The sequence below is a fragment of the Asparagus officinalis genome, chromosome 4 (assembly GCF_001876935.1).
Source record: "Asparagus officinalis chromosome 4, Aspof.V1, whole genome shotgun sequence".
Taxonomy (NCBI): domain Eukaryota; kingdom Viridiplantae; phylum Streptophyta; class Magnoliopsida; order Asparagales; family Asparagaceae; genus Asparagus; species Asparagus officinalis.
In genome coordinates, this window is record NC_033797.1 from 146322695 (window position 1) to 146348294 (window position 25600).

The following is a 25600-nucleotide window of genomic DNA, read 5'->3' on the forward strand; positions in this document are numbered from 1 at the left end:
GAGGATCTTTTTAGGGTTTCAGTTGGCGGAAAAAATTCTACCTTTCTCACAGTTTAGATCTATTTCTTTTAGTTTGTTCTGCATTGATTTGTTGGTGCTTTGAGGAAGATGGCTGTGATATTCGAGTGTTGATACCGTGCATGGATTGGTGAGAGGTGTCTTGACCTATAGATTGAAGTCCTGTGAACATGTTGGTGTGAGCAAGAAGACTAATGTGGAGTTTGGCACTTCTATTCATTGAGCGAATGGTCTTCTAGGTGGTGTTCACGTAGGCATTTGGGAACCTTCCAAGGATGCATCATTAGGAGGTAATAGGTATTTGGTATCCTATGTTGAAGACTGTTCTAGGCATTTGTAGGTTGCAACCAAGTCCCGTTAGAGTGAAGTCCTAATAGTCAACAACAGGTGAAAGAAGTTTATAGGCAGAAAGGTAATACTTCATTCTGATTTTGGTAGGCAGTTTGAGACACTTTATTGAAAAGAAAACATTGGGGCAACAAGATGAAATGGCAGATTTGATGAGTTGTTCCTTGTTGGAGGAGGATCGGTGTTTGATGTCGAGCAGTGGTTTGTAGAGGAGTTTTGGTGATGTGGCTTTAACATATTGGAGCCATCTTATTTATAGGTTGTCGTCTATTGCATTTGGAGTATTTGGATCTGGTGGAGCTGTTTCAGATTTTGGGTTGCTTTGGATATTTGGATGCTCAACATATTATCACATCGAGGATGTGAAGTTTGATCCAAGTGCACAATTGGGATTCAGAGGCATGTTTGATTACCAGGTATGGGACTCTGATATTGTTTTCAGTAGTATTCCTATATTTGACTCTCAGCAGGTGGAGAATGTTGGACAGATTATTGGGATATCACAGCAAGTGGAGAGTGATGCTACTCCACGTTGGGTGGAGATTACTTCACGTTCTCCAGATCATTCTGTATCGTTTAGGATTCCAGCTGAGGTGACACAGATTCAGAATCATGTTGATGTGGATGCAGATGATGATATTGAGGATCAGGATTCGAGTGCAGCTGGTGGACACAGTTTGGATTTGGCTATGGATGCTGGTTTACCTCAGGTGGAGGTGTTTGGTTCGTTTCACTTTGAGGCTAGTGGGTGAGTTATCAGCTGTAAATTTGTTGGTGATGATCGTGAAGGATTGATAATCCTTCTAGTTGATTGAGGGCCTTTGGAGGCCATTGGGTGAAATACGTGAGGTTTGATTCCTTGGGCAAGAGAATATGTAGGCAGTCAGTTATGATGTAGCCGGTTAGGTGAGTTGATACCGACATTTAGAGTTTGTTCGCATTCTCGTTTGGGTCTTGACTTGTTGAAGATTGAGTCCGTTGTCATGGATTTGTTCCACTTTGTACTGGACGCAACAAGTGGGACGTTTGATTGGTATTGGTGTCGGCTCAGTTTTGAAAACACTTCGCCGAGGTGGAGAATTGTTGGATAGCAGGTTCCTAATATGTTTTCTAATTTATTTTGGTAACTAAATATTAGGATTCCTAATCTGCTTTGGTAACAGGTTATTGGAATTCCTAATCTGTTTTGGTAACAAGTTATTAGGATTCCTAATCTATTTTGATTTTGGTTTTAGAATTCCTAGTATGTTTTTCGTTTTAGGATTTCTATATATATGAAATGTTTTAGAAGAGAAAATAAGTAAAGGGGAATTTGAGAGACTTCTGAGCTGTATGTTAGGGAGATTTGGTGAGAGATTTGAGAGCTTTGTTTGAGAGATTAATTTGTGAGGTTTTTGAGTGATTTTGTAATCTCTATTTGTACTCTCTCTAATAGTGAAAACTCATCCTCTTCTTGCCCCGTGGACGTAGGCAACTTGCCGAACCACGTAAAGTTGGTTTGTTTGTGTTTGTACCGTTATTTTTGATCTTGTGTGACATTCTCTTGGCGTTTGCGTGGATTTCCTCGAATCCCAGCAAGTGGTATCAGAGCACAACATAAAGTTCTTACATATATGAATTATTTTAAAATATATATCACTATATATGTTAAATATATATCTCTATATATGTTAACTATGGATCTATTTGGAAAACGGGCGCATATTCACATGTAGCAACATACATACAGACATACATTTCCAAGTATTAGTGTTATAGAAAAATTTGGTGCCATGACACATATAGGTTTGTGTCAAATCATAATAGGATAGTTGCCTTTTCATGGAATAAATGTTTTGAATGTTAACCTCATAGAGAGGTGTAACTGTTAACCTCGTAGAGTTGAAATTAGATGATCTCGAAGAGAATAACCTGAGCTTCCATTTCTTGTCGCATTTTGTCATAGCGCTTGGCAAGTAGTCGAGCATCCTCCAAACGAGCTCCAACTATCATTGATTTTAATGGCTCAGAAACCTTGAGATACGAGTATTAAAGATAGCATCAGTCAGTAAAAAACTTCTATAAGAAGCGTGAAATAAGATAATTTGAATTTTGAGAAAGCAAAAGGGACCAAATAACTGATGTGGCATGCTTCCACTTTCCGTACTTTTTATTAACTTCTCAATTTCTTAATAAGAAATAAAACAAAGTGGAGCCACATTCCAATTTTGTTCCTCTTTACATTAACTTCCGAGGGCCAAATCGTAATTTATGACTTTAAATGGCTTTTTGAATGTCCATGTCCACAAATCATTGTATCTTCTTATAGCTTTCCTAGATCTGGCATTCCTCAAACGAAGTTATCCAATACTTTTGGTGTAGAAACTTTAGATGCTCTAAGCGGAATTGCAGGAAACGTTTTCCTAACATCTAAACGAAGGATCTATTGCATAAATCAATTGGATTAAGAAAAAGGAAAAATGATTACCTCTTAATGCGTGTTCAAAGCCTTCTCTAATGGAGAGATTAAGAGTCTCACTTGAAAACTCCTCTAGTTGACCCACCCGAGCAAAGATCTGGATCCTTAGAAATCAACTGCTAGGTTGAAGATGAAAGGTTTTGGGAGAGAAAGTAGTAACACTTTCACGTATATAGAGAAAGTGGAATTGGATTGGATTTTCTAAAAGAAAAACCACTCTTATTTATAATCCACAAATTAAAGTCATATTTAATTCTATAATTAAATATAATCCACTAATTAAAGTCATATTTAATTCTATAATTAAATATTATCTTTTATAACATTTATAAATAAATTTATCCTTTATTTAACAATAACTCCTTATTATTAATAAACTCTATTTTGAAGTTATATCTTATATAACTTTATATTATATATTTTATATAATAATTCTCCCAATATATCCAGTCCATAAATTCTTAGGGTGTGACCTCGTAGGACCCAATTATAATAGCAATGAACTTTATAACATAAAGTCCATAAATCATAGTTGGCTTCTAGCAAAGCACTATGACTACCTAAAATAACCGGATTGTAAATCTCCATTAAATGTCACATCCATAAATTAGTAATTGCACATTCGATTAAAGGACACAATTCCTTCAATCTCCCACTTGTCCTTGAAACAAGTGTGCAATGTTAAAATTCCTTTGTCACTTAATGTCTTATTTGACTATATGATGAAACTCATCTTTATCGCCAAATATGTTTCTTGAACTCTTGAGATCGAACTGTCAGTACAAATGATTACTAATAATCCATCTGAGCATGGCCATGCGTTTTTCACAGTTCTCACTCTTCAAGTGGCCGAGACACCGTTCCTTTCCAAATGTATCATGGTATACATGGAATAGGAGGACATATTCAATCTTGTAAGACTATATCTCCCACTCAACTTTTGGCAATCCCAATCACTACTTTTATAACTGCCTGTTACGGTCAGCGTTTAGCAGCGTCAAAGACATACCAGCAGTCAAATGATGACTATATCATACTCATGTCTAAGGAACTCACTAATCATGAATAATCCTAGAACTCTGCAGAAAGAACCCGAAGAGTTCTATGATAGGTCTGTCTGATATGTATCACCATACATACCTATGTAATCGATTAGACATCTCCATGTCCCTATAACACATGAAACCCGGTGTTATCAATCAATCTCACAATATGGTCTTGAATTAAGTCATTTGTATCCTAGTTAATGACTCAGACCATGAACAACTAATAATTTTATAATATCAGTTCACTTAATGGGGTTTCATTTACCAAAACAGTTTTGATGAGCCCATTTGATAATTATTAAATTATTCGGATACTTTATCTAATCCCAAGCAGTGATTAAATAATAATATGATACTCATATATATAAATCAAGCATAAATGTCTGTAATAACGAAAATATTTCAAAATATTTCTCCAATGTGTCTGAGCCCTTTGGCCCGAGTGTGACTATCATGCTTGGGCCTAGGCAAGGGCTTGGTCAAAGGATCTGCAATGTTGTCGTCAGTGTGCACTTTGCACATCCTCACGTCTCCTCTATCAACATAGTGTCTGATCAAGTGGTACTTTCGTTGGACGTGTCTAGATCTGGAGCTAGAGCTAGGTTCCTTGGCTTGAGCAATGGCGCCATTGTTGTCACAATAGACGTCAATTGCTCTAGAAGTGCTAGGAACAACACCGAGCTCAGCTATTACCTGTCTAATCCATACCGCCTCCTTAGCTGCTTCACTAGCAGCAATGTACTCTGCTTCCGTTGTAGAATCTGCTATTGTCCCTTGCTTTGAGCTCTTCCAACTGACGGCTCCTCCATTCAGAATGAAGACATATCCAGACTGAGATTCAAAATCATCTTTATCTGTCTGGAAACTCGCATCAGTGTAGCCCTTGACGATCAGCTCGTCATCACCTCCATACACTAAGGCATTATCCTTAGTTCTTCTCAAGTACTTTAGAATGTTCTTGGTTGCACACCAATGTGCCTCTCCAGGGTTTGATTGGTATCTGCTGCACATACTCAAAGCGTGCGCAACATCTGGGCGAGTACAAGTCATAGCATACATGATGGATCCTATGGCTGAGGCATAGGGAATCCTACTCATTTTCTCAATTTCACCTGGTGTTTTAGGACACTGGCTTTTACTGAGACGTAAGCCATGTTGCATAGGAAGGAATCCTTTCTTAGAATTCACCATATTAAATCTAGCAAGGACCTTATCTATATAAGTTCCTTGACTTAGACCAATAAGCCTCTTAGACCTATCTCTATAGATCTTAATGCCTAATATGTACTCTGCCTCTCCTAGATCCTTCATTGAGAAATACTTCTTAAGCCATTCCTTGACTGTCTCCAGCATAGGAATATCATTTCCAATGAGTAATATGTCATCCACATATAGAACCAGGAAGGCCACTTTGCTCCCACTAAACTTCTTGTAAACACATGGCTCTTCTTCGCATCTGATGAAATCAAACTTTTTGACCACTTCATCAAAACGAAGATTCCAACTCCTGGATGCTTGCTTAAGTCCATAGATAGACTTCTTAAGCTTGCATACTTTCCTAGGATTCTCTGGATCCTCAAAACCTTCTGGTTGCATCATGTATACATTTTCTTCTAAATATCCATTTAGAAAAGCGGTCTTGACATCCATTTGCCATATCTCATAATCATAATAAGCGGCAATTGCTAGGATTATCCTAATGGACCTGATCATAACAACCGGTGAGAACGTTTCATCATAGTCAATACCATGAACTTGTCTAAATCCTTTGGCAACTAATCTTGCCTTGTAGACAGAAACATTTCCATCATTGTCTGTCTTGATCTTGAAGACCCATTTGCATCCAATGGGTTTTACCCTATCAGGCAAATCTATTAAGTCCCATACTTGATTCTCAGACATGGAGTCCATTTCGGATTTTATGGCTTCAAGCCATTTTTCGGAGTCGGGGTTCGCCATTGCTTGTTTATAGGTAGCAGGCTCATCATTCTCTAAAAGTAGAACGTCAATGCTAGCATTCAAGACGAAATCCTCATATCGTCTAGGTTGCCGCCTTGGCCTGTTTGATCTCCAAAGTGGTCCAACAGCTGGAGAGACTTTAGCAGGAGGATTGACCACATCAGTATGTGGGACCTCGGGTGCTTCATCTACCTGAGGAATTGCATCTTGAATATGGGTGGTTTCCCTTTGAGAAGGTACGCCTCCAAAATCAAGTTCCTCTGTGACATCTTCTATGTCCTCATGCTGTAGGGTTTGTTGCTCAAGTTGAATCTCATCAAGCTAAACATTTCTCCCACTTGACTTCTTGGAAAAGAAATCCTTTTCCAAAAAGACACTATCCCGAGCAACAAACACCTTGTTCTCAACGGGATTGTAGAAATAATAACCCCTCGTTTCCTTGGGGTAACCTATAAAGAAGCATTTGTCTGATTTGGGTGCGAGCTTATCAGATAGTAAACGCTTTACATAAGCCTCGCATCCCCAAACCTTCAGAAATGACAAGCTGGGAGGCTTCCCAAACCATATCTCATGTGGTGTCTTGTCAACTGATCGGGACGGAGTCCTGTTTAGTGTGAACGCAGCGGTAGTGAGGGCATAACCCCAAAAGGATGTAGGAAGATCAGCAAAACTCATCATTGAGCGGACCATGTCTAACAATGTCCTGTTTCTCCTCTCAGACACACCATTCAGTTGTGGTGTACCTGGTGGAGTCAGTTGTGTTAGAATACCACAACTCCTCAAATGATGGTCGAATTCTTGGCTCAGATATTCACCCCCTCGATCTGATCGAAGTGCCTTTATCTTCTTGCCTGTTTGTGTCTCAACTTCATGCTGAAATTCTTTGAACTTTTCAAAAGACTCAGATTTATGTTTCATTAGGTAGATATACCCGTATCTACTAAAATCATCAGTAAATGTAATGAAGTATCGATAGCCTCTCCTAGCTTCTATGCTCATAGGTCCACACACATCGGTATGTATGAGAGCTAAGAGCTCAGTAGTCCTTTCACTTGTACCTTTGAAAGGTGACCTTGTCATCTTACCCATTAGACATGATTCACATGTTTCAAATGATTCTAAATCAAATGACTTTAGGCTACCAACTGTTTGGAGTTCCTTCATGCGTTTAATGCTAATGTGGCCTAGGCGACAATGCCATAGATTGGCTTCACTTATGTCATTCGACTTTTGCCGTTTTGTATCAACGTTATAAACTTCAGATTTGAGATCCAATATGTATAATCCACTATTATTCATATGGGCTTGAGCATAAAAGATGTCATTCTTAAAAATAGAAAAACAATCCTTAATGACAAAATTATAACCCTCAAGGTTCAAAACTGAAATTGAAATCAAATTCTTAGTAATAGAAGGAACAAAATAACAATTATAAAGTTCTAAAACCAAGCCAGAAGGTAGCGGTAGACTATAATCTCCAATGGCAAGTGCAGCAACTCTTGCTCCATTTCCAACGCGAAGATCTATCTCACCCTTCTGCAACCGTCTCCTATTTCGTAGTCCCTGCACATTCGAAATAATGTGAGAACCACAACCGGTATCTAATACCCAAGAATTGGAGTTAGTTGATAAGATTTCAATGACGCAAATACCTGAAGCAGAGGCACCCCTCTTCTTATCTTCCAGATATTTGGGGCAGTTTCTCTTCCAGTGCCCCTTAGCCTTGCAGTAGAAGCAGTCATGCTCAGCAGCCACCTTTATTTTAGGTGTGTTTCCCTTAGGTGGAACAACTGTCTTGCCCTTCCCTTGAGACTGTTGCTTCTTCTGTGGCCCTTTCTTAAACCCTTTCCCTTTGTTGACCATAAGAACATCCTTCCTAGGTTCAACCAAGACATTTTGCTCAGCAGTTTTGAGCATAGCATGCAGCTCATTGAGGGTCTTACCCATGGCTCCCATGTGATACATCTGCCTGAAATTGGCAAATCCATCATGTAAGGAATACAGGATCATATCTGTAGCCATCTCAACATTGTAGGAGTTCCCAAGTCGAGCCATCCTGTCAAACAGGCCTATCATGTGGAAAACATGTGGCCCCACTGGTTTCCCCTTTTCGAGCTTGCTTTGCAATATGGACTTAAGGGTCTCATACCTCTCAATCCTGGCCTGCTCCTTAAAGAGATCTCTAAGATTTCTCATAATTATATAGGCATCCTGATCCTCAAACCTCTATTGAAGACCCGGTTCCATGGCATCCAGCATGAGGCAAGTAACATTCCTTGACCTCTCGCATATTGTTTTGTGACGTGCCTTATCCTCATCAGATGAGTTGACAATCAGCTCTGGGATGGGTGTTTCTAGGACATCCTCTTGGTCCTCAGACCTGAGAATAATTCTCAGATTTCGTTCCCAATCAAGAAAATTGGTGTCGTTCAACTTGTTTTTCTCAACAATTGAGCGGAGCGTGAATTTGAGGTGTTCAGTAGACATAGTAACTACAAAACAGAAATTGAAATATGCAGATAAATTATGCTTGAAATGCAAAAACTTTATTTTAGACATGTTCTAAATAACAAGTTATTGCATATTCTACTCAATATAATATTGTCCCTTGTGAGTAAAATAATTCCAAGATCCTATCTTAGATGAAACTTGAGCGTACTAACGCAACCTACAAACATACAAATAAATCCAATCAATGAAATATAAATGATCAAATGAATACAATTAAAAAATTTAATTTAAAATATACCTTTTTGCCCACAGATGTTCTTGAAAGGCTACAATCTGTCCATTGGTCAGAAATAAACATTTGTCTCATCTCTTTCTTATGATCTCTTAATGACTGTAGAGAAAGGAACACTGTAGCAAACCTCATAACTCCCTGTCTCACAAGATTACCCTTAGTAAACTCCCTAAATAATTGAAGAGGCTTGGTGTGATTATATAAGAACATTGATACACTCCTCCCCATTATAATGGCATTACGAATGTGTTTTATCTTAGCTATACCGGACAACATCAAATTCACTATGTGTGCAGCACAAGTCGTCCAAAATATATTTGGCCTCTTCTCGACCAACAACTTAGAAGCCGCCATATTATTTGAAGCTCCATCAATGATTATTTGTACCACATTTGTCTCCCTTATCTGATCAATAGCCTTGTCTACAAAGGCACAGATATACTGAGCATCATGCTTATCGGCTGATGCATCATGTGAAGACAAAAAAACAAACCCTCCCAACAGAATGTACAACTATGTTCATGATGTTTCTAGACTTCCGATCACTCCATGCATCAGTCATTATCGAACAACCATTGACAACACAAGTCTTTTTGTAAATATGTCTCACTCAGTTCATACATGATGGAGCTTGCAAATGACTTCCAAACAAGCCAGTAGCTTTTAACATTTGATGGAAAGAGGAAAGCGTGGCAGTATGAAATGGAATGCCAGCTTCATTGAACTATTTAGAGATGTATTATAATACATCCTCACTTTTCTTCTTTTTAAGCTTGGCGTCCTTCGTTGGTTGTTTTTCCTTTGCTACTATTTGGGTAATCTCCTTGGGAGAACGAGCGGTGAAGGAGTCTATTGGTCCAATTACCTTGTGGGAGGATGACGAGCTTCTTTGACTACTCAATGAGATGGAGTTATGCTGTAGAAACTTTAGATGCTCTAAGCGGAATTGCAGGAAACGTTTTCCTAACATCTAAACGAAGGATCTATTGCATAAATCAATTGGATTAAGAAAAAGGAAAAACGATTACCTCTTGATGCGTGTTCAAAGCCTTCTCTAATGGAGAGATTAAGAGTCTCACTTGAAAACTCCTCTAGTTGATCCACCCGAGCAAAGATCTGGATCCTTAGAAATCAACTGCTAGGTTGAAGATGAAAGGTTTTTTGGGAGAGAAAGTAGTAACACTTTCACGTATATAGAGAAAGTGGAATTGGATTGGATTTTCTAAAAGAAAAACCACTCTTATTTATAATCCACAAATTAAAGTCATATTTAGTTCTATAATTAAATATAATCCACTAATTAAAGTCATATTTAATTCTATAATTAAATATTATCTTTTATAACATTTATAAATAAATTTATCCTTTATTTAACAATAACTCCTTATTATTAATAAACTCTATTTTGAAGTTATATCTTATATAACTTTATATTATATACTTTATATAATAATTCTCCCAATATATCCAGTCCATAAACTCTTAGGGTGTGACCTCGTAGGACCCAATTATAAGAGCAATGAACTTTATAACATAAAGTCCATAAATCATAGTTGGCTTCTAGCAAAGCACTATGACTACCTAAAATAACCGGATTGTAAATCTCCATTAAATGTCACATCCATAATTAGTAATTGCACATTCGATTATAGGACACAATTCCTTCATTTGGATACTAGTTGGACCTTGGATTAAGTACCGGCTTCTAATAAAGATTGGATGAGAATCCAGTAGGAAATTGAGGAGAAAAGGCACCCTTAGATGTTGATTTAATTCTATTAGTATTTCAAAGAAAGTAGATACAGAGGAAGTATGTACACAAAGTGATCATAAGTGGATAGACCTCCAGATCAGTAACCAGAGAGGCTTTTACTTATGCTAACGTTGACTTGATGGATCATCTGCAGATGTTTGGCTCTTCAACTTTTGTTGGAAGTACATTTAACAGGTAAATCAACAGAGTATGTTGTGATTGAAGGATGATGCTCAAATAAAATAAGAGTTCTCAAAAAATATAGTAAGAAATCATAGAAACTGATTAAACAAAAGTAGAATCTGCGGATGCAACTGACGGCACTAGTAACCGGGAAATCACCAAAATAACATTGTTAATAATATTGTGTTAGTAGTGGGTTTAGTCTTACATTAGTTATGAGGACAAACCTCTATATGTACACACTCAATATTCAATTCAAGAAAAATTTACCTAATACTCTCTCTCTCTCTCTCTCTCTCTCTCTCTCTCTCTCTCTCTTATTTTAACATGGTATCAGATTATGGTTTAGGGTTTCCCAAATAATAAAATTTTTCCAAATAAATAAAATTTTCCCTTCTAAGTCGCCGATCTCAGTCGCCTAGGAAATCTCGGCCGCTGCCATTGTCGACGAGTCTGTCGCTGTCACTATCACAGATCTCGGTGGAGATCTGCTCAATCCTGTAATTTTCGTCGCTGGAGATCTGACTGGCCACCGCGATCTCTGTCCCCAAATTGTCGTCGTGATTTTTTGACACGATCTCCACTAATTGAGAGCTATTTAATTGGAGATTTTATTGAGATTTATATGACCTTATATATATATATATATATATATATATATATATATTATATAATATACTATATATATATATATATATATATATATATATATATATAATATATATATATATAATATAATATATATATATATATATATATATATATATATATATATATATATATATATATATATATATATATATATATATATATATATATAATATTATATATATAATATATATATATATATATATATATATATATATATATTATATATATATATATATATATATTATATAATATTATATCATTATAACCTCGGGTTCCATTATCTAATCTCTCGGCGTTCCTATTTTTGAACCTTGGTTCTATTTTAACCTTCGGGTTCTATTCTAACCTTCGGATTTTTTCATTCAAAGATTGTTATCTTAAACTTCGGTTTGCTATTATTGCTCATTCAGAGAAGATTCCTAAACCACCCTTACCCCTCAATGACCTCTACCCCTCAATGATCAAAGTGACTGGGCAGGGTGGCCCACCATTATCACCAATGCCTTGCGTGACGTTAGTCTACTTGATCATCTCACTAGTACAGGACCGGTTCCACTATCCTTCAGCATTATTGCTTCATCCAGTACTGTTATATCTGGCAGCGGTGATATCGATCTTCAGACCACTCATGCTCTCTATGTCAAGGAGAGTTCGGACTAGCAGTTGGAGGAATTTCGTGTCATGGATTATCTTACTCGTTGTGTTGGCTCCGGTCTCACTGTCGAAATTGGTTCACTTCCCTCTACTCGGGCCATGTGGACTCACCTCACTGAGTATTTCACTAAGTGTTCTGGTGCACGGGAGACATATCTTCTACAATGCGTTGCTCTACAACGCAAAGGTAGTTCCTCTCTGCAGTCTCGTTTTGGAAAAATTCAAGCTTTTTGGATAGAGTTACGCTCCATGCTTTCTGGATGTGATTCCACATATGAAGACTGGCTAGCATGGTACGAGCGGTATGAGGTGCATCAACTATTTTAACCCCATCCTGAATATTCAACTATGGCTGATCAACTACTTCAACAGCCTCTATTTTTGATTTTGGCCTCAGTTATGGAAGCTCTCACTGCTTATGAGACACACAACAGATAGCGTGACTCAAATTGTTAACATACACTCCTACCTCTTCACTCGAGACTATCCTGTCTGTATCTGTCATTGCTCCTATTATGAATCATATTTCTCAATAGGCTCCCTCTCCACAGGCTCGATTTAAGGTCTTTTGCAAATATTACAAGAAGGAAGGACACCGTATTGAAACATGCTTCAAGCTTCATCCTGAGTTACGTTCATCAGGTACTGGTCGTGATCGGTGACCCCCTCAGTCTCAACCCTCTCGTACACCAGGATTGTTGGCCAATGCTATACCTTATACCACTTCACACTCTACTATTCAAACTATTGAAGGTCTTTGCCGCCAATTTGATGCTTTTTAGCATATCACCTCTACATCCGCTGCACAACTCTCTAGTATGCATTTTACTGGTTCTTCAGCTAACCCTTCGGTCTTTAGTATGAATGATCTTTGGATTTTTGACTCTGGCTGTTCCTTTTATATGACTTGTAATGCCTCACTTTTATCCTCTGTCTTCACTTCATCTTCTCTTCTCCCTATCTACACAGCTATCGAACAACCATTCTCTATCACTCAATATAGCTCTATTACCCCACAAAATAATTTATCTGGTCATCTAACACTTGGTCCTATCTATGTGGATTCTTAGTTGTGTTTGAATTTAATTTCTATTAGCTCTTTATGTATGGTTGGCCTGCTGGTCTCATTTTCTTCTTATACTTGTCTCATACAGGATCCACAGACGGGAAAGATGGTTGGCGTGGGTCGTAGGAGGCACGAGCTATATTTTTTGGAATATCTTCACCTTCTAGAGTCCATACGTCCACGTTCTCTTATTACTTCTGTTTATTCGTCAAAACCCTCTACCTCGCTTCCTGTCAATTTGTGGCATAGACGACTTGGTCATATGTCTAATGAAAGGCTAGAGAGTCTTATTCAGTCTGGAGTACTTGGTCTCGTATCATCTAGTTCTAGTATTGAGTCATGTACTGGTTGTAAATTGGCTAAATTTACTACTTTACCATTTAAAATAAGTACATCTGTATCCACTGCTTTATTTGATTTAATACATTCTGATATTTGGGGGCCAGTTCTTCTGCCTACTACATCTGGCTACTTATATTATGTTAGTTTTATTAACGATTTCTCTTATTTTACATGGGTTTACCTACTTAAGAATTGCTCTGACATACTTACTATTTATCAAGCCTTCACTGCTATGATTTTTACTAAATGACAATCTTGTATTAAAGTTTTTTATTCTGACTGTGCCAAGGAATACCTATCATCTACCATGCGCTCTATCATCCTCTCATGGGACTATCTTTAAATAGTTATGTCCCTACACTTATGCTGAACGTAAAGATCATCATATCCTCGATACCACTCGATCCATGCTCATTTCTTACTCTGTTTCTCGTTGTTTATAGGTTGAGGCCATTCTCACTACTACTCATGCTATTAATATCACTCCATCTAGCTCTCTTTCCGGTGCTACTCGCCTTAGTTGTGTTTATACTCATCCTCCCCATTATGATCTGGTCCGCTTTTTTGGTTGTCGCTTTTCTATAGGCATCAAAAATTACCTATAGGTCCCAAACTCAGCTCAAGTTAGAGAGAAGATGAAGAATGTCATCATCTAGGTTAGAGAAAACCTTCCAACATAAAGGGAAGCAAATGAGAACACAAAACGACAACCCAAAGAGACTGAGAATTGTCTTACTATTGGTGAGACAGTATCCACTCTCTCACATATGCGAGATAGTGTGAACTGTCTCGCATACACGAGACAGTGTTGACTGTCTCACCAACCTTGAGACAACCTCCTAAGTTTTTAGAGTGTTTTGTGAGGTACACTTAGCTCCATAACCACGTGAGGAAGTTTATTAATATGGATGGGCAATTACATCCTAAAAACACGCCCACTATCCATGAAAAGTGTGGCATTTAATGCATGTTAAGTAGTGGGACAGCAGTTACAAAGCCACCTGGCACTGTATGCTTTGGCCGAGATAGTAGAAACTGTCTCCTTTGTCCGAGACAGTGGACACTATCTCGTAAGCATGAGACAGTGTCCAAGAGGCTGTTTGCATTCTTTTTGACGGTTATGGCTCTCCACTACTATATATACCCTCCTACACACTTGTGTAAGATACCAAGGCGTAATCAAGCAGAACCAAGCGGGCATTTAGCAAACTTTGAGAGCAAGAGAGAGTTCTTCATCCACTCCCTAACATTCTCAAGAGTCTTTTAGTGTTTTCTTGAGTTCAAACTTAGACTTGATCTTGAGAAGAGTACTTGTCTTACCTTGCTAAGACACTTACTTCTGTTCTTGTTTCCCCGTCAAAATATTAACTTCAAGCCTTCTTCGTATCCGATTTGGAAATATTGCTTGGTGGTCTACGGATAACGCATCCCCGGCACAGGTAAAGAATCTCACACAAGCAGATGCTACTATATAGGAGTTTCTTGTGTGTTACTAAGGAGCACGATTTTGTTTTCTTTGTAAAGAAAAGAAATACATGTGTAAAGCTTATTCTTTTGTTTCTTTTAAATGATTTAATGGAAGCAACAAAGAAAATTGTTCCCAAAGCAAACAATTTCGTTCTTCTGCCATCTCACAAACGTGATAAATTATCTCCCAGAGCTATTTCTTGTGTTTATTTAGGAATTAGTTTAGAATATCGAGGTTATCGTTGTTATGATCCCACAACTCGTCAAGTTCATATATCTCGTCACGTTCGGTTCGAAGAGGATTCTCTATATTATTCTATTTCTGATGACTTTAATTTCTCCCACTCTACTGATCATGCTTCCCCGTCAGCTGCATCACCCACTTCTTCACCTCAGTTTTCCTTTCAAAATCTTCCTAACATCTCTCCATCTCCTTCTGTTGACTCTTCCTCACCCGAGCTTTCTCTTACACCATCTGATCCTTATCCCTTAGACACGACACCCACTTTAGAAAATACTATTGATCTCCATGCACCTGTGCCAACATCTCCCCTGCCTGAGGTTCCTCTTGCTCTTCGTCGAGGAAAACGTCCACATGTCATGCCTGCTCGGTATGCTTCGGTTACTTCCTATTCACCTATCTTTCATAACTTTCTTGTTGTCATTCATACTACCGTTGAGCCAAAGTCCTTTCAAGAGACAGTTCAATTTTTAGAGTGGCGATAGGCTATGGCTGAGAAATTTTAGGCCTTTAAACAAACACATACCTGAGATGTTGTTCCCTATACCCTAGGAATCTCTCTTGCTAGCAATAAATAGGTTTACAAGGTCAAGGATTGTCTTGATGGCACCATTGAACGCCGGAAAGCTCATTTAGTAGCTTGAGGTTTTACTCAGCAACAAGGTATTGATTATGAGGAGACCTTTGCTCCTGTTGCTCAGATGCCCATTGTTCGTACTCTACTTGTGGTTGCTGCTGCTCATCGTTAGCCCTTATACCAGATGGATTTTAAGAATGCTTTTCTCCATAGTTCTTTATCTGAGACAGTATATATGCAACCGCCTCCTGGGTCTAATATTCCTTTGGGACACGTATGTCTCCTTCTGAGTGCTGTTTATGGTCTCAAGCAGGCACCTCGTGTTTGGTTTGAGTATTTTTGCGATGTTGTGTTCAAGTCAAGCTTTATGGAGAGTCATCAAGATGCTTCTCTGTTTGTTCGTATGACATTATGTGACAGAGTTTTATTACTCCTTTATATAGATAATATGATCATTACAGGTGATGATACCGCTGATATACAGTTTGCAAAATCTTAATTACAACAATAGTTCCATATGAAGGATCTTGGATCTCTTCGATATTTTCTTAGTCTAGAAATTTCTCCGGGCCCACAGGGTGTACTACTGTCTCAATAGAAGTATCTCTCAGATATTCTAGATCATGCTGAGCTAACTGACGATGTAGCTATCGATACTCTACTCCAACAGACTATCAAATTTCGCTCTACTGATGGCGAGCCTCTATCTGATCCTACCTAATACCGACATCTAATTGGCCATTTGGTCTATCTGTACATGTCTCAACTAGATATCTCTCATGCTGTTGGCATTGTCAGTCAATTTGTTAGTGCCCCATGTTCTGTACACTATGCTGTCTTATTACAGATTCTTCAGTATCTCTAGGGTACTAGCACTCGCTCTCTTCTATTTCCTGCTACATCCAAGTGAGAGCTTTGTGCATATTCTGATGCTGATTAGGCTAGTGATCTCACTACCAGAAAGTTTACCATAGGTTATTGTATATTTCTTGATAATTCCCTTATTTTCTGGTGGAGTAAGAAACAAGATGTTTTTTATTTTTCCAACACCGAAGCAGAGTATCATGTAATGTCCACAACAGCTAAAGAGATTATTCATCTTCGTCGTCTTCTCAGTGATTTTAGTATTTCTTTTACGACTCCTACTCCTCTATTGTGATAATAAGAGTGTCATCCAAATTGCTAATAAGCTAGTATTTCATGAGAGGACCAAACATATTGAGATCAACACTCATTTTGTCCATCAACATGTTATCAAGTACAAGACAATTCTACTTCCTCATGTACCATCCGGTGATGAGCTTGCAGATTTCTTTACAAAGGCCTTACACGTTCATCAATTCCAGTTTCTTATACGCAAACTCACTTTGTTTGATCCAACATGAGTTTGAGGGCGGTTGTTGATAATATTGTGTTAGTAGTGGGTTTAGTCCCACATTAGCTATGAGGACAAACCTTACCCTACTCTACTTATATATATATATGTACACACTCAATATTCAATTCAAAGGAAATTTACCCAAGACTCTCTCTCTCTCTTACTTTAACAAACATGGAACCGAAGCAATTCAACCCCAAAGTTAATAGGAAAAGGAGATGATATCCTAGAGGCTGCCACATGAAAAACTACTAAGAGAGGTGATGACATGCATAATATTAGTTGAAGAGCATAGAAATCTAAAACAAAATGCTAAAAGGTGTTGGCGCCTATGGTTAAATCTGGAATAATACAGATATATAACAGTAAAAACTGAACAGAAAACTAAAGTGCAGTAATTTAAAATTTTTCAACTCAGCTGCTGTGTGTTTGTAAATCGCTGTACTTAAAACATTATTTGGCCTACTCCGGTGCAAGGATCCTAAGGCCAAATTACTTCCAGGAACAACAGTCCAGTACTCTGGTGTGTACCGACCCAGTACTGTCAAGATCTCCTCGATCTATAAGGTAAAGATCTCCTCGGTCTATCAGGCAAAGATCTCCTTGATCTATAAGACAAAAATCTCCTCGATCTATCAGGCAAATATCTCCTCGATCTATAAAACCTTCTCGGTCTAGGCACTGTTCTTATGAGCACTAACTATTCTACAACATATATATCTGTATATATTGATTATTGTTTTTGGAATGAATTTTCCTTAAGGATTTGAGGTCAATTTATAGTATTTGGGAAAATACTATGCACTAATAAAATAATATATTTTACTATGCATGTGGGCCCCACATCCAAATTTTTCTTCAGTGGGGCACATCGCTTTTGAAAAAATAAAGAAAACATGGGTTGCTATAGCAGCCCATGTGAGATTTGAAAAAATATTCAATAATCCCCCACAATTTTTTTAAAACTAGTATCGTGTAACGGTGCCGTCGTTTCAATCGTTGTGCATAAGGAAGATTTCACAAGGACGACCAACTGAATAAAAGATAGATGCATGGTGTCGCAGAGACTTGAACCAGCATATGTCTAAAAATCCAGCGATCACACAAGATCAAACTTATATGTGGCAGTTTTCACTTTGAACTACACTTGCCTTTATCTTTGTCTTTACCTTGCCTTTGCCTTTGCACATTTATGGCCATATGCATGTCCTGGTTTCTGCTAGGGCTCTAGGTATCTTTCCATAAGACACCATAGGAGACGGCCAAATCTCCACCTTTGCATAGGTGAGTTCTTTTGGCATGTTTCCAATCAAACATCCCGCATCCGAAATGCTTTGAACTCATTAAGGCTTAAGAGCCATCCTCTCTCATAATAGGATTCTAGGTGAGTCCTTTAGGTGTGTTTCCTATCTAACACCCCACATCCGAAATGCTTTGGACTCATTAAGGTTTAACAGCCATCCCCTATACATGATAGGGTTTTGGTGAAAAGATTAAAGTTTTACTCGGGTAGTTCGGTCAGGTAATATTAGAGGTTGATCAAAGATCAATTAAGTACCTCGTTCCTTGCGGAGCACGTTACATAACCCTCAAACCTTGCCTTAGACACCGACTAATCAAAGAAAACTTGAACTCTCCCTTTATAAATCTTACTTAACTTTTGAACCATTTATCTTGTCATTAGTACCATAAGCTTTGAACTAATAACTTGATGTAAATGGTAAGTATTTGTAAGACTACCAACTTTTGCAAATCTTTGAACTAATAACTTGATGTAAATGGTAAGTATTTGTAAGACTACCAACTTTTGCAAATCTTACTTGACTTTTGAACCAATTATCTTATTAAATGGTAAGTATTTGTAAGACTACCAACTTTTGCAAATCTTACTTGACTTTTGAACCAATTATCTTATTAATAGTAGCATAAGCTTTGAACTAATAATTTAATAAACATAGTAAGTATTTGTTAGACTTACAAAATTTTGAGACCCATTCCAGCAGGCGTCATTTCGACTATATCCTTTTTCAGACCCTTAGTCAAAGGATCAGCCACATTCTCTGAAGGTCAGACGTTAATCACAAAGATGATTCCTTGACAAATGAGCTCTCTCAAATAGCTATGCTTCAGACGAATGGTCTGCTTTTTTCCATTGAACAACGAGTTCGCTACCACAACATTCATCACTTGATTATCAAAATAGATAGTAATTACGCCTTGCAATTTCGTCAATGGAAGGTCTCGGAGAAAATAACTGAGCCATTCAGCTTCATCTCCTGCAGCACAGAGCGTGAAGAACTCAGAGTCTATTGATGACTGTGCAATCATGGTCTGCTTCTTTAACTTCCACGAGACGGCAGCTCCACTCATAGTGAAGACAAAACCTCCAGTAGACCTGCACTCATCTGATTCTGAGTACCAGCTCGTATCTAAATAGCCTTCGATTATACCTGGATATCCAGTATAGAATAGGCCCAGACGTGTAGTTCCTTTTAAGTAACTCATCAATCTCTGGACAGCATCCCAATGAAGCTTTCCAGGATTGCTTGTGAACCTACTAAGTATTCCTACAGTGAATGTTATATCTGGTCTTGTGTAGCTTATCGTGTACATAAGACTCCGAATGATCTTTGAGTACCTTAGCTTCTCTACTGGTCTTCCAGTGTTTGGTCGAAGCTTCTTGTTGTAATCGTATGACACTGATAGTTCTGGCAAGTCGTTGTAACCATACTTTTTTAGCATGCTCTCAACATAATAAGATTAGGACAATCCAATACCCTCTTCAGAGTATATGATTTTAATTCTGAGAATCACGTCCGTAGTTCTAAGGTCCTTCATGCTTAACTGTGCTGAAAGAAATTTTTTAGTAGATATTATTATCTCCAAATCACTCCTAATGATGAGAATATCATCCACGTAGAGGCAGATGTCCACCACCTTTCCTTCAGCGACCTTGATGTATAGGCACTTATCAGATTCACTGACTTGATACCCATTATTGCAAACAACCCCATCGAACTTCTCATGCCAGAGTTTTGATGTCTTCTTAAGTCCATATAAAGACTTAACAAGTTTACAAACCTTACCAGCTGGAGCATCAAGTCCTTCTGGTTTCTCCATATAGATCTCTTTTGTGAGAGGTCCATTAAGAAAGACAATCTTCACATCCATCTGATGTATGAAAAACTTGTTAATCGCCGCCCATGTGATAAGCACTCTGATGGTAGTGATTCTGCAAACTGGTGCATAGATATCAAAGAAATCTATATCTTCTTTCTGAGAGAATCCTTTCACCACTAGTCTTATTTTGTACTTTTCAGTAGTACCATCAGGACAGAACTTCTTCTTGAAGATCCACTTACAACTAATAGGCCTTGGACCTTCAGGTACATCTACCAGCTTCCAAGTACGATTTTGGATCAATGAATCCATCTTATCATCTATAGCTTCTTTCCACAGAAGAATGTCTGTTGACTGCATTACTTCTTGAAAAGTCTATGGGTCTCCTTCCACATTATAGGTAATAAAGTCATCTCCAAAATCTTTTTGTATCCTGGTATGCTTGAAAGATGGTTCGATAACTCCTTCATCATTGACGATTTTAGTTTCTTGTGAAACTGGCTCCTCTGGTGCATCTGACGTACTAGCATTCTTTGCTGTATCTTTGAGCAATAAGCCTTTATCTTTGATAAACTTATCCTCAAAGAATTTTGCATCTTGAGATTCAATGATGGAGTTGGTTCAAAGGTCCAGGAACCTGCAAGCATTGCTATCTTTAGCGAAGCCAAGAAACACACATTTGTTAGCCTTTGGTCCGAGCATAGGTCTTCTGATATCTGGATTTTGAACATATGCGAGACACCCCCACACTTTGAGATTATTCAAATTGTCTAGATATCCCAACCATAACTGATGAGAAGTACTATCAGTTTTAGAGTAGGGTACTCTGTTTAGAATCCAGTTTGCCATCAGCAAAGGCTCTCCCCAATAGCAGGTAGGAAGACCAGATGTGATTAGCATCAAATTCACCATCTCGGTCAGTGTGTGATTCTTTCTTTTTACAATCCCATTAGATTATGGAGAATACAGAGTAGTAGTTTCAGTAATTATTCCATGCTCCTTGAAGTATACTTCCGACTCCTTAGATCGGTACTCTCCTCCTCTATCGCTCCTGAGTTTTTTCACCTGCAGTCCAAGCTGCTTCTTCACTCGAGTCCGAAACTCGACAAACTTGTTGAATGCTTCATCTTTAGATTTTAACAGGTAAACATGACAGAAGTGAGAATGATCGTCAATGAATGTGATGAAGTACTTCTTGCCGCCACGAGTGACGAAGCTCTTGAAGTCACAAGTATCTGAATGAATTAGATCTAACGGGTTGGTGCTTCTCGTGACACTTGAAAATGGCTTCCTCGTCAGCTTTACTTGCGTGCAAACTTCACACTTCTCAGGTTTGTTACCCTCATATTTTGGAAGTAATCCTAACTTCTCCATGCTAGACAGTTTTCTATAATTTTCATGTCCTAGCCTATTATGCCATAATATAGTCGAGTAAGCAGAATAGAATACTTTATTTATAACCAAGTTGGGTGCAATAGTACTGATTTTATTCATGTCATCAGTACGATATGTATTACCAAAATATATTTTTTAAAGGATAATACAACCTTACCTCCTAAAAAATCTAGCCTCATACCTTCATCACATAGCAGGCTTTCAGAGACTAAGTTTTTGGTAATCGAAGGAACATGTTTCACATCCTTCAATGTGAGAGTCTTCTCTGAAGAGAGAGTCAGTACCACAGTCCCAGTTCCAAGAACAGGAACCACAGAATGATCAGTCATTGATACGTATTCTTTAGTAGCAACATAAGAAGAGAATAGATTTCTGTTAGAGCAGACATGACAAGTAGCACATGTATCTAACCATCAACCAGAGATGTTGTTAGGAGTTGTTACCCGAAAGAGCATAGTCACACAATCATCAACTTGATTAACATTATGTGTAGTTTCTTTCTTTGGTGCTTTGCAGTCCTTGGCAAAATGTCATTGTTTCCCACAATTGAAGCATTTGCCGCTCTTCTTGAACTCCTTCTTCTGAACGTTCAGGTTCTTTGGATTTTGGTTCTTTCTTTTGTTAAAGAACTTTTCCTTCTTGTTGAAAGATGAATTATTACCCTTTTCAGAGTTAGCAGCCACTATGTTAGCAGACGCCTTCTGCTTAGCAAGGAGCTCAGTCTTCGTGCGAGTCCGAGTCTCGTCCTCGATCTATGTTAGCAGACGCCTTCTGCTTAGCAAGGAGCTCAGTCTTCGTGCGAGTCCGAGTCTCGTCCTCGATCCGAATGAACCTCTTCAAATAGCAAGGAGCTCAGTCTTCGTGCGAGTCCGAGTCTCGTCCTCGATCCGAATGAACCTCTTCAAATCAGATAGAGTCACCTGCCTTTTACTTCTTTGAATATCAGTAGAGAATAACATCCAAGATGGAGGAAGCTTGTTAACAATTGCACCAGAGATGAAGGTTTGACAAAGATTAATATTTTCATCCTTCAGCTTCATATCAAGTTTTTCAAGCTCTTTAACTTGAGGCAAAACCTCAGTGTCATATTCAAACTTTAAGTCCAGAAACTTATCAATGATATGAGATTTGGACAGCTTCTCCTCATCCTTGTACTGGTCCTCCAGAGCATTCCAGATTTCCTTTGCAGAAGGCTTGTTGGTGTAAGCATCTGTCAAATGATCGGCCAGATAGTTAAGAAAATAACTTTTGTAGAAATGATCATCTCTAGTCCAAGAGGCTTCAGATTCAGAATCTTCTTCAGGGTCAGGTTTCTCCTCAGAAACCACATAGTATATTTTCATGAGTTACATCCGAAGATTACTTTCCGATGCCATGCATTAAATTTAGAACCGTCAAAGTTCTCTAACTCAAGACAATCCACTCCAAGAGTCCTCGCAGGATCCATGCTAGATTAAAATAATGCTTTAAGATTGTTGGTGCTTGTGGATAAATCTGGAATAATACAGATATATAACAGCAAAAACTGAACAGAAAACTGAAGTGTAGTAATTTAAAATTTTCAACTCAGCTGCTGTGCGTTTGTAAAACGCAGTGGTTAAATCATTATTTAGCCTACTCCGGTGCAAGGATCCCAAGGCCAAATTGTTTCCAGAAACAGTAGTCCAGTACTCTGATGTGCATCGACCCAGTACTGTCAAGATCTCCTCGATCTATAAGGCAAAGATCTCCTCGGTCTATCAGACAAAGATCTCCTCGATCTATAAGGCAAAGATCTCCTCGATCTATCAGACAAAGATCTCCTCGATCTATAAGACCTTCTCGGTCTAGACACTGTTCCTACGAGCACTAGCTATTCTACAATATATATATCTGTAAATATTGATTGTTGTTTTTGGAATGAATTTTCCTTAAGCATTTGAGGTCTATTTATAGTATTTGGAAAAATACTATGCATTAATAAAATAATATATTTTACTATGCATGTGGGCCACCACATCCAAATTTTTCTTCGGTGGGGCCCATCACTTTTGAAAAAATAAAGAAAACATGGGCTGCTGCACTGCTGCAGCAGCCCATGTGAGGTTTGAAAACAAAAAGGTACAATGATAATGAATGTACTTCAGGGTAAGTGGGGACATATAATTACAATTATTTGATACCTTTCATTTGTAGTTATAGCTTCAATAACAGATTTAGAAGAGGAACATTGATATTTATCAGACCTGAGAACCAAGGGCTTTCAATAGAATTCCATGTTCGTTTTGAATTAGAGCACGACCTTTCGCATAACTTAAAGCAGCTTTTGACAAAGCATTGCTGCTGGTGCAAGTTTCATCAACGCCAAATTTCATACTATCTTCTGATAATTTGTGACCTGCAGAGTACAACTCTGGGTATTCATTTTTCAAGTATATGGGGGGAAAAGTTTGACCGACTAACCTATTTCAACTTGTTTCGATCCAATGGCGATGTATCCTTCCACACCACGAACCATATCTCTTTGAAAATTCTGAAAAAAGAAACTATATATTAGTTTGAACAAAACGATAAGCAACAAAACCCCAAATGGAGAGAAAAAAGTAGCTATTTGACTAACCTAATTTCTGATGGTGTTGAAGTTCCTCCCGAGCAGTAATTAGACTATCTGAACTTCCATATAGCTGTTTGCGAACAGCCTGCAATGCCGGCAAAACAGTACATGGATATCAAAATCGACCCCTAAATTTCTTCCGGTGATGATTATGACGTGTCTGGAAAGGTCATTGACCTAAAGAAGGTGAAGGTCTCCTGCACTGAAGTGGGTCAAATCCGAAAAAGAAGACAACGCAAACATTTTGCATACTATTATGCGTTAGATGATGTGTAGGTTTTGGCCCCTCCCAACATTCTAATTATCTGTGGTCTAGGAAACTCCAGTCCAGTTGGACTTTCATGCCATGACTCTCCAACTTTTCCCCTCTTCTTCTTGTGCATGGATTGCACAGACACTTTCATGCAATATATGTGATGGAAGAAGAAGGAAAAAATGGAGTCGTTAATCATGAGACGGGGGTCCAAGGAGAGTGTTGTCAGCTACATCAGACAAAAGTCTATGGCAGTAACTTATTCAAATCTGGCAATCATTGGCCATGAGAGGACCAGAACCAGCCATACAAGAACGATAGCTCTTGAGTGAAGTCAACGAGTCATTGGTGATTCAGTAAGGATAAACTACATATTTAGGGAATCAGAGTTATAATTCATGGTGGAAGAGTGAACATAGTTAGAAAGATTTCCGTTACGATTAGTATCTTTGTTTTACAGCTCCGGCTAGAGGATCTGAATTCAGGTAGATCATTGTCATGCTCGATTAGGCATGGTATATAAGGTGCAGAAATTTCAGATAGGACAGGAATTGCTGTGAGATATCTCATACTCCCTACGGGATTTGAGGTGGTCTAGCCACCTCATCCTTCCAAGTTTTTGTCACTTCCATGAGATCCTGGTGGAGTTGGGTTTTTATTTAGTTAATTGTCAACGTCGATGCAAGCATGGTAGCTAGGGCAGTACTAGATATAAGTTGACTAGTAGACATGTCAGGGTTTTGTACCAATTAGAGAGATCCTTTGAAAGAAAACAGGTTTATGTTTTCTGCGACGACGAGGGATAACTTGAGCTTACGCAACAAGCATAGCAAGAGGATAACGATGTGGTAATCAAACTAGGTATTTGCAAGACTGGGAATGCACGTATGCCAGAGAGACGATAGATAATCCCGATCAAGCAGTCTTCACATCAATTTGTTCTTTTATTTGTGCATGGTTGAATGTGTTGCGCTGTTAATTTGTGTACATATGAAATTTTACAGTTACTGTAAGAACTTGTTGTGGGCTTTTATGTCATTATCTTGTCTTTTATGGAAACATAACGGCATAAGTATCCCCTTCTTATCGCTAAGAAATGGGATATCGTAAACCCCTGCAGCGAAGATATCAGACGCGGGAAGCCTAAAAGTGTATTTGGATTGCTATCATTAGCAATATTATTTGCAGTGAAAATGCATAAGCGACCGAGCATATGATTCAACCATCTACGGAGCACCGCCTCGATCTACACTGAATTTTAAATGACAGCATGATTAATTGGTTATAGAGAATCATATGCACCTTCATAGCAGCATGATAAGAAGGAGAGAGGAGGAGGGGAGGGGGGGGGGGGG

The 25600-nt window shown here is 38.3% G+C and overlaps 1 protein-coding gene across 1 annotated transcript in view; it reads right to left on the reverse strand.

Annotated features, from left to right (window-relative positions):
• Window positions 1-23907, reverse strand: part of LOC109839675 (SH3 domain-containing protein 2-like) — a 32625-nt gene extending 8718 nt beyond the window's left edge. The window contains exons 1-3 of the mRNA XM_020408192.1: window positions 23842-23907; window positions 23625-23791; window positions 2278-2379 (exon numbers count right to left, since the gene is read on the reverse strand). Coding sequence (XP_020263781.1) covers window positions 2278-2379; window positions 23625-23791; window positions 23842-23896 — 324 coding nt within the window. The 5' untranslated portion in view covers window positions 23897-23907. The remainder of the gene's footprint in view (window positions 1-2277; window positions 2380-23624; window positions 23792-23841) is intronic.